Here is a 10,490-nt window from a genome sequence, read left to right on the forward strand (position 1 = left end):
CAGCCTGCCAGCTGGACACACAAAGCCCACCATTTCCCCATGTGCTCCACCTGTTTTCAGATGCGCTGCCCACGCTTTGGCACGTGGATCCACTCTTCCTCTAATGTGTGACAGATACCACTCACCAAGACATCACCTTTACAGAACCACTACAGAAAACATTTTCCAGGAGTGCTCATTTGCTTTTGTAATTAAAGTCTTTTCCACAGCAATTCACAAAGATACCAACTCAACACATTTTATTTTCCAGTTTTGAAGCTTCTTCAACTTGCAGCCAACCATTCCCAATGCTGTTCTGAAATTAAGTCTGTAAGAGCAACATTACAAACATATCTGCAGCCTAGAGTACCCTGATATAAGGCAACATTAGGAATATGCTAATAGCCAAAATGTTACATTACATTAAGAAGATTTCTTATATTAAGAAGATATTAGTTGATCCCAGTTAATTCTACTGTCACACTCTAGAGCAGAGTGAAAATTATCACCTAAATTACTTTTCAAAGAAAAATGCAGATTCACTCACATTAATTGAGTTAAGAAATCTGTAATAGTTTCTCAGATTGTCTGCTTAGAAAAAAAGCTAGGTATAAAAATTGTTTCAACCACTTCAAACCAAAAATAATTCATTCTTTTTCTAGTACAATGGAATCCTATTTTTAAAGAAAATAATATTTTTTACCTCAATCGGTAAGAAAATATTTTAATTCAACCCCCTTTTCTCCTCCCAGCTTGTTGACTAGCTGAGGTTTTCAGAACATTTCATTTTCCACAGCCAACTCCCAAACTGAAAGTATTTCTGGAATTCCTTATAAAGTACAAATAAAGCCCCACTATCTGCCTAGCATCGCTCTGATGGAATGTTGTATTTGATGCCTTATAGGTAAAGGACATTATAAAATCTTTTCTAGCATGGAGCATTTTCCCAGCCTATATAGGGAATTCCCGTTCTTGCTATACAGATGAAGCATCTACTTTTAGGGGTCAGATTAGATGAGGAGAGACAAGTGCTAGCATGCGGTGCTGCACCTCCTTTCCCAATAACCAGCCTATCCAAATGCTTACTAAACATGGTATCATATTATAAATTACAGGGAGCTAAACCAAAGCAATTAGGTTTATCCAAGAACATCTGGATCATTTGGAAAAAATAAAACTAAAACCTGTTTTCAGCAGAACAGAATATTCAACAGTATTCATCCCCACAGACACACTGATCCTGAGTATCACACTGCCCATTTTCCACACAGAGAACCAAAGTGCCATGTAACGTCCCAGAGCAGTGGCAGAACACATCTCAGACCGACTCCTACTTTCTTTTTCCAGACCAGTGACAGAGATCTCCCTTCTCTAGGAGGAGCATAAGCCAATGACATATTTAAAAACAGCAACTGTGTATTTATCAAGTAAGGAAGTGAACTGACAGGGAATGCAAAAAGTATTCCCATAAATGGAAATTTCCATTTATGTAGGTGGAGAGCCCAGGGAGGTTTGGGGATTTAAGAACAAACTTGCAAATGTATTTACTGATCAGAATTAGCTATGGTGACCTTGTGACAGAGTGAGAGCTGATAAATTTTAATGGAAGAAGGATAGGAAAATGCAGTTTGGGATGACAGCAATCCAGGCTACCTGAAAGGTAGCTACCAGGCTATCAGAAGAATTCAAAAGAGATGATAGAAGAATGGCGCTGGGTTAACTCTAAATCACAGCAATTCTAATAGATAAAAATAAAATAAAAATCACATTATGAGACAGTTTGGCTACCGTCAAGTGCTCAATCACAGGATAAGAGAACATGGTGTGAAAGCACGCACACCATGTGTGTATCACTGGGGAATAAATAGGGTTATCATTCCAGTCATTGGTCCCTTCAGTGCAGCACACAGGCATTTATGTCAGAAGTTGTTCTGACATGGGCAGTGGCTATTTGTGGTGAAAGAAGCTCCTGAAGCTCAGCTTCCAGCTCCTGCAGAACAGGAGCTCTGGGGGCTTTTAAAAGCCTGGCAATCTGTCTTCACTAACTGCACCATTGAAGATAATCTTAGGAGTCTGCTTGCTGTCCCCATCTTCTTCACAGGCACACTCTGGAGGCTCTAGTTCATCGTATCTTCTCCGATAAACCACCCTTGACAACAGGGTTATCAGAAACATTTCCATGATGAGGACCTGGTGGGTTATATCTGAAGGGAAAAAAAAAAAAGACCATCAGACAAGAAATAAATACCTATCTTATTCACCATCCTCTGTGCAAAAGGAACAAACGTTACCATTCTGCCTCCATAACAGATTGTCTCTGACACCGGGCAATAAAATCAGTTACAGAGTTACAGTGTTGCCCATCAATAAGCATGTAGCTAATTAGGCATCCAAAACCCAAGAGATTTAAGAGTGATCGTGCATGTTGATTTCTTTTTCTTCAATTTCTGATCCCAACTAAAGTTCTCTGCAACTATGACGGCTATAAAAGTTGTGTCGTTTTTTACATAAAAGTTGAGATTCTCCAAAAGCTACATAATCCCAGGAAATAACTATTTTGGGAAAACACCAGATATTGCAGTTAGCAAGGCTGAACCTGACACCTTTATAAGTCAATGAAGAGCATCCCCCCCAACAGAACTTACACGCTCCTCTTGCTGAGGAGGAGAGTGGTGGAGCACAGGGGATAATTTGTTGCATGGCCAAGATGTTGATAATAGCTGTTTGCAGGTGGTTCAGAATCAGGACAAACTGTGCCAGGAAGAGAAAGCAGATGCCTTAGCTACCAAGAAAAGGATTATTGTTCACACAACAATTTTGCTTTCATCACAGACCCTTTTTCACTCCATTCCTACTTTCTTGCCCTCCCTCTCCTCCATCTACCACCAGGCCACCTGCCATTCTGCAAAATTCATCTTTAGGCCAGGAAGATACTGCTCTGAATGTGGGCATTAAATTAAACCTCTGTTTTAAAAGTGTTTTCCCAACCCTTTATTTGGGAGGTGCAACATCCAGAGAGCTCCCAGCTGGGACTTTAAGCAATACTGAGCTCTGAGTAGTAAGGAACAATGTCCTGAAAGCTTCCTGTTAATCTATGAGCTATGCTGTCCCTTAGTGGGAGGAAGAATTCAAAGAATGTTGTTTTTTCTGGGGGTTGTCTCATCTTTTTGCTGCAACAGGGAGATGCGGTACTCCCCAAAATATACAGGAGTGCCTTCTTTGCCAAAGGGGCTGGAGCAATAATCACACATCACATTGCCTGCTATTCACTGAGCTAGGCCCTCGCTGTCTCAGAGATACCAGAGTGTCTCTCTGGTGCAACTACTCGAGTATAAACCCTCACAAGCACAGAGTTTGCCACCTTAAACCCGGATTCACCTTGGTGCAGCTTTGCATATGCGACTATCCTGCTGATTGCTTTTATAAGGGTTTAATGATCTACTTATCAGAGCTCTTAGTGCAGCAGCTGTGCTCTGTGTCCTGTACCAGCACGCTGCATTTCCAACTGTTCCACTCTACCTTCTCTCTTCTGGGTGGCGTGGGAGAGGGTGGCCTTGTCCCTGTCCCACAACCTGTCCAGGTCTGTTCCTTACTACGTAATGAGTCCCAGCCAGTATTTTCATTATTATCTAACTCTGTAGTGAAGAATGGCCAAGAAAAATATTGTCAAAACAGCACATTATGACATGCCGAAACAGTTCAAACAAAAGCCACCCACACAATGCTCCACATCCTCTCCTCATTTTTAAAAGTACACACTAGCTTTTTAACATTGTGTTTCAGGATACAGCATCGAAAAAGCTTCCTTCAAGCCCTGCAGAAGGTGCTGTTTTGATTCCAGCTGCCCAGAGATGAATGGATTTCACAAAGCTCTCACATCTCCAGCGCTCCTGAAAGACTAGAGGTGAATTGGCTCAAACTGAAACTGAACAGCAGCCAAGGAAAGTGCTTCAAAGGGATGCAGCATTAATCAGGTAAAAATATGCCTTTGCATGATACATTTAATGGAAAAAAAAATACTATAATCTTTAAGCAAAGGGTCAAGAAACATGGAGATGGTGTTGCATTAACAGCAAGAGAAATTCTTACCAGAAATATTAAACTTCTCACCTGGTAAAGGGCAAATTTAGGGATGATCTTCTTACAGTTAAGGAGGACCCTGACTTGTTGAAACATGATTCCAACTGGCCACAGAGCAATAATGGTCAGGACAGCAACAAAGCAGCTAATCCATATCGCAGCTCCCTCAGGAGACAACTGAGAAGAAAATCAAACAAATGTACCAATAAAACTTTACAGGGCAGATGTTACTATTTCCAGGCAGAAGCTGCAAGCTGGATGATGCAGGCAATAAAATGTGTGTTGCTACCTCCACGAAAGCTGATGCCAGCAGTAGTGACTGGGGCTCGCAGGAGGAAGCTGCACAGCCCTGGCTGGAGTGCTGCCACCGTGGAGCTGTCATGGGTGCCAAAGCCCCTCCGTCCGACCCCAGCAGCACGTGGGAATGCTCAGCAGCTCACGAGAGTGTACTCAGCATGACAGCTCAGAGGGGTCGTTTATTTTACTACCATGAAACTACAACTGCGAAAATACTTCTGTTAATCTGAATTATCCAGGAGGTGCAACGATATTAGCAGACGCAGACCTCTCCATCAGCCTGCTGCTTACACAGTACAAAGCAGAAGTGCAGTACATGCTTCAGGGTCTCAAAAGAACATGACAAGGACACACTTGGAAATGCTCCCAAATTCCAGACTTTCGTTGTAGGCTAAGATACTAAAATCAAACCAAAAGCCATGGACTTTGTGGCTCATCTCTGTTTGAAACCTTTACTTACATTAGAAAGGCTGTAATTGCCATTGGTCCAAAGCACTATTGACAGAAACATGAACACAGGTCGAAAGAAAGCAAACTGGAAGGTGCCCAGCTTCAGCCAAAAGAGGGTTTGCCTGGTAAAAAATAAAAAATAAAAATCACAAAGGCCAAAATCTTATTAACAACATTAATAACATTTTTGGATGCTGTTAAGCAGCAAAACTTCTCCACTCCTACTGCACATGGCCAAAATCTGGGGAGAAACAGCTTCAAGATTAAAAAAGAAAAAAAAAAAAAAAAAACTTTCCAAGAATTACCCAGTTGTCTATTTAGCAAAGTCGCAAAGTCTCTCCAAAAGCCATACTTTTCTAACCACAGCAGTGGTAGAAGCATACCCAGTTGCTGAACAATGCCACTTGCTCTTGCCTTCTTGCCTTGCTATTTCAGTTCTGCCAAAAGTTCTGTCAAAAAAACTTGGGCAGAGCAGCCTTCAGCTGAAGGGCAAAGCACTGCAGAGCTTCGATCCCTGATACAGCCAGCCTGCCTTCAGCAGTGATGCTGTCAGATTCCACCTTCCTGCTCAGACGGGACTGGTCTGCCAGTCCTGTGGCTGATCAAGACAAGGAATCATACAGACCTAGGTGAAAGGACGGGTAGTTTTTCAGTGCATCATGAGTACTGCCATGTAAGCATCTGGGTTTGCTCCTCTGTACAGGAAGAGGAGAAAGGCCCTATCTTTCACTGGGCAAACTGGCAAAAAGCCTGTAGCACAGCTCAGGATTTTCTTACTACTGTCTCTCAGTATACAGCCCATACACAATGACCTGGCCAGCCAATACTAAAGATCACCAGAAAAGGGGCAGAAGCCCTCACAAACTGAGGACACGAAAGCTGACTGACACAAACTCTCCCCCAGTCTTCGCAGGACAAGCTGTGGCAGCTACTGCTGCTCATGTTTTAGCCCGCTGCTGCGTGCTTCCCCCACTGTTACTGCTGTCTTCACTCTGGCTCCTTGGTCCCTTGGGACTGCCATCAGATGTGCCTCAGCAGACAACAGGCTGCCAGTTAGTGTGCTGTGGGGAACAGACACGAACCAGGAACTGCATGAATTGCTCAATTAATAGAGCTAATAACCACAGGATTATGAGCAGCACAAACACATGGGGAAGGGCCTGCTGCTGTCTGGCCATCTCGTGCCTGTGCCTTTTCAAAGACCCGTTATTCCCAAAGGAAATGGGAATAACAGCTTGATGATCACTGTGGGTCCCTTCCAACTTGGATATTCTCTGATCCTATGGTTTCTTTTAAAGTAACGAATCCCTCCCTTGGAGCAACTCTGTTTCCCTAGGAGGTATCTATGGGAGGAAAGTATGATCTTTCTCTGGCATAACTTACCCATTTTACATCATCGTATCACATCTATTTTTGGAGGTATATTTTATGTTTTTTGTACTACCTATTCTTCCTGGTGTCCCCTCCAGGTAAATAAATACTGTTATCCCATTAAAATAAATTAATGGAAATAAGAGTTAAAATTATAATACCAAATGAGGTAGTTTAAGGAAAAATCATTACACTAAAAATGAAGATTTTTTCAAAAGCAAACTCTAAGTTAAATTCTTCACATATTTTGCACTGCAGCTTATGCTGCTTCAGTAAACCTCCCGTTCAGTCCCTCTCCCTCAGCACTGTTTCCTGCTCGTTCCAGGATCCCTCACAAACCATGGCACTGCTTTCTGTTTGCCACTTCCTCGTAACCAGACCAAAAAGTCCCTAAGATCCCTTCTGATATGAACATCCAGGCTCTCACAGAAACGTCTCCGTGTTGCACATTCAGCCCTCGAGATTTTGCTGTTAATGGGAGAACTGTTCTCATGCTCTGTGCCAGTAGGAAAGCCCTGGAATATATGAGGCTTTTGGGTTGTGGAGCAGCATGTAAATGTCTAGGTCTGAGCTCCTGCCAGGAGAGGAGCCCCACCAGGCAGGGTTTATGTTACACTCGGTGATTCCTGGAGGTGCAGCTCTCCATCCTTACCATGCTTCTCGAAGGTGCCTTGCTACTTAGTTTGGCAGAAGAAAATATTTGGTTTTCCCTCACCAGAAAACAGCATTTCACTGAGATTAAAGCTTCCCAGGAATTACATCTATTTTTGTTTTAAAAAGTATTTTAATCTGAAGTAGTTTTAAAGACCAAATCAGAAAGAAACATTTCAATTCATCAAAGCAAGAGAAATTTTCTTTCAAGACAGACTCAATTTGATGATTTTGTTTGTGAAAAACATGCAGTCTGGAGACACTAGTTCCCTCCTGGAATGAAAAGAAACCAAAATCCCAACTATCGGCTTTTCTAGAGTGGAAATTCCTCCTCCCACACACCACTGCCTACAGTACAAACGGTTTCTTGGAAAAGAACGGGATTAGCTGGGGAGACACCACAGTGCTCAGCACTGCTGCAGACTGGGAACACTGCACTGGGTTAAAGTGAGCTTTGCTGTGCTCTCACCTCTCCCGTGCAGCTCCGTGCTGTAAAAATGAAAGAAATTAGTGGCGGCGCACAGCCCCGAGTGACAGCGCCGTTGGAGAGACAGCTTGAGAGTGGCTGTCGGGAAGCAGGGAGGCCCTTTGCTGCAAGCCTGGCTCGCCAGGCTGGCTGGATTCCAGCTGCGGTTTTCCAGCTGGGAAACCTTAAAGGGCAACTCACCTAGTGATGCGCACGCCGGGGAGGCAAAGGCAGCAGCAGCAGCAGGGCCCCGTGCTGATCTTGAAGCGACCATTTTCGAACCGCCTGAGGAACAGCTTTTGGCCCCCGCACTCTTTAATCATCATCATCAGGAACTTGTGGATAACTATGGCAAAAAACCTAGGAGAGGAGGAAAACGCCAGCTTGAACGGACTTCCTGCTTGCCTCTCGCACACGCCTGCATGGGCCAGTCCTGTCCGGGTTTTTTAAACTTTCTGCCCAGGTTGTTTAAACCTTCAGGTTTCCCCCAAGGCACACTGGTGGCAGTCAGTATCACAGGCTTTTTAGCCCAAGTCATTGCAGCCGTATTTTTGTATCAGTTATCTAGCCCTGTCCGGTGCAACCTTTTCAAAACAAGTCCTATTCCTCCTCTTAAAAAAAAACAATAACAATAAAACCCACAAAATTAAGAAACAACAACACAGGGCTAGGTTTGTGTATGCATTTAGTGGGGCATCACGTACTGCCCCAGTCAGGGTGCAGTTCCTCTGCAGCCCAAGCGGATCCAGGCAGTGTCTGCTGCAGCCCCTCCTCTCCCTCCTTCACCAGCTGCACTTTCTCAGCCCTTCCCAGGAATTACGGATCGTGCAGACACCCTTTCCTCCCGGCCCCACGCAGATTTAAGGAATCGATTCACTGAAATCCAACCCCACCAAATAAGAGAGGTCCTCTCCAGCTGCACTGCCTCCTTGAAGGAGCTCACTGAGCAGCTGGAGAAGTAAGCACAATGGGGCAAGGGAAGGGACAGGGACCTGCAGCTTGGGCAAGGGAGGAGCGGGACTGAGATAGGCTCAACATGCCACAGGACTGGATCCTGAGAAGTTTCTTGTAGCCTGCGCTACCTGCATAAATTGCAGCATGCTAGAAGTCCCACTGCTTTGCTTTCCATCCTTTTTTAATCTCCTCTCTTAGCAGATGCACTGTGACACGGTGTAGGGCAATCCATAAGACTGTGATAGTGTCCCGCAGTGGGTTCCAAAACCATCCCGGCCCTCCTGGTGTGCCCACGGCCGCAGCGTGCCCCCACCTGGCTGTGCCTCGAGGGCTGCCCCACCACCTCCAGAAAGCAGGGACCACGCTTCTCCACTCTTCTCTGTGCATGTCAGAGCTGTCATGCGTGCACGGAAAGTGCTTTTATCAGGACAAGTGCAGAACATTTTCACATTGATATACTCATTGGAGGTTCACTTGCCACCATTAATAACAGACCTACAGGGCTCGTCATTAATAAAAGCACCGAGAAGAAGCCACAGGTCAGAATCTCATTCCACATGACACTCGGAGAGAGAAAAGAAAAGAGTGCTACTTCAAAGCTCCCGTCAGTCAAGGCGATCAATTACATGCAAGTCACAGATCTCTCGTACTGACGTTCCCACACTAGGGGGCTGCAGCACGGGGAACCGCTTCAGCGTTTTCCACCTCCCGTAAAAGAGCTGCCAAGAGATTTCAACTCAAACCAAAAATTACTGAATTGTTAAATTTACAAAATGACTGTGTTTACCAAGACTAGCAGATGTTTAAAGGGTTTGAAATGCAGGGTTTGGGGCAACATCTAGAACAAGCAGAATACTCACACTGCTGCTGTGAAATCTGTAAACATTGTCGAGCGAGGAATCCACATGCCAATGCATGAGGTAGTAGCAATCACCTATGGAGAAAGGGAGGAGGGCTGTGTGAAAGGCAGAGATAAAGCTGCCTCATGCAGATTTCCAGAGAAATGCTAATTTCAACATTCAGGTTCATGCCTTTCCCATAATACTTACTGGAGCCGCAGCATTTACCCAAATTAAGATTGATCTTTTGGAGGAGGGGATTTTCCTGTAGATGTAGATCACTTCCTCTATAAATACCAGATCAGCAATTAGCGTCATCAGAGTCAAGATTGCAAAGAGAAATCTACCAGCGAGGTCAAGGCCTGCAGCAAACGAGAAGAAAACAAGCAAACAAAAAATCTGATTCATGTCATCCACGTGTTTCTGAAAAAAAAAGAGCATCTTGGAGGGGAATCTTAGTCCTGCTCCTGCAAAGCACTGCACGGAAGGGAGGTGCAAGGAAGGCTGAGCCAGGCTCTCTTCTGTGGTGCCCAGTGCCAGGGCAGGAGGCAGCGGGCACCAAGCGGCGCACAGCAGGCAGCACTGCTGGGCTGGGCGGGTGAGGAGCCCTGGCACAGGCTGCCCAGAGAGCTGTGGGGGCTCCTCCTTGGGGATCTCCAAAAGCCGCCTGGACATGGCCCTGGGCAGCCTGCGCTGGGTGTCCCTGCTGGGGCAGGGCTTGGAGTGGGGCACTTCCAGGGGTCCCTGCCAGCCCCAGCCCTGCTGCGGCTCTGCATGGTTCATCCTTCGCTACGCACAGGGCTCACTGACCCCACGGGACGGCTCAAGTACCTAAATTTAACTTCATAAACACACCTCCTCGGGACCCTCCGGCATCATACCGAGGAATACGCCTCCACGCTCCCCAAGCATCCCGCAAAAGCCCCGTTCAGCCAGGGAGCCCTCAGCTCCGTCCCCTCCCTCCGAGCCCTCTCCCCCCGCTCCCGGCCGGCCGCCCCGGCACTCACTGCCCAGCAGCTCCCAGGCGAAGGGCGGCTCGCTGGCGCCGCAGGGCGGGGGCAGGGTCGCGTTCCCCTCGCCCTCCATGGCGCCCGCAGGGGGCCGGGGCCGGGCACGGGGAGATGGCGGCGGGTGGGAGCCCGGCCCTGGCGAGCGGGGGCCGGGCAGCGCCTGCCGAGGGGCGGCTGGTGATTAATGATTAGCCCGGGCCGGCGGGCGGCCTCCCGGCATGGCCCGGCCTCCCGCCGCCTCACGGTGCCTCCCCGCCGGGCACCCCCCTTCAGCGGGGCGGGCTGGGTGCCCTGCGGGGGTAGGGTTCAGGAGAACAGCTCCAGCTGCATACACCATGCTCAGCTGCTGCCGCTCAGGGTGGGGAGCTTGGAGGCGCTGTGGGCAGTCCTCAG

The 10,490-nt window shown here is 46.7% G+C and overlaps 1 protein-coding gene across 1 annotated transcript; it reads right to left on the bottom strand.

Moving 5' to 3' along the window:
* Nucleotides 1-719: 719 nt before the first annotated feature.
* LOC116502306 (organic solute transporter subunit alpha-like) lies at nucleotides 720-10,249 on the bottom strand. The gene is made up of 8 exons (XM_032208153.1): nucleotides 10,095-10,249; nucleotides 9,298-9,449; nucleotides 9,109-9,182; nucleotides 7,496-7,654; nucleotides 4,817-4,928; nucleotides 4,090-4,236; nucleotides 2,625-2,730; nucleotides 720-2,183 (listed from the first exon to the last, which is right to left on the bottom strand). The coding sequence occupies exons 1-8, from the start codon at nucleotides 10,171-10,173 to the stop codon at nucleotides 1,996-1,998; spliced, it is 1,017 nt and encodes a 338-aa protein (XP_032064044.1). The 5' UTR covers nucleotides 10,174-10,249; the 3' UTR covers nucleotides 720-1,995.
* Nucleotides 10,250-10,490: the final 241 nt, after the last annotated feature.

Source organism: Aythya fuligula, chromosome 1 (assembly GCF_009819795.1).
Source record: "Aythya fuligula isolate bAytFul2 chromosome 1, bAytFul2.pri, whole genome shotgun sequence".
Lineage (NCBI taxonomy): Eukaryota > Metazoa > Chordata > Aves > Anseriformes > Anatidae > Aythya > Aythya fuligula.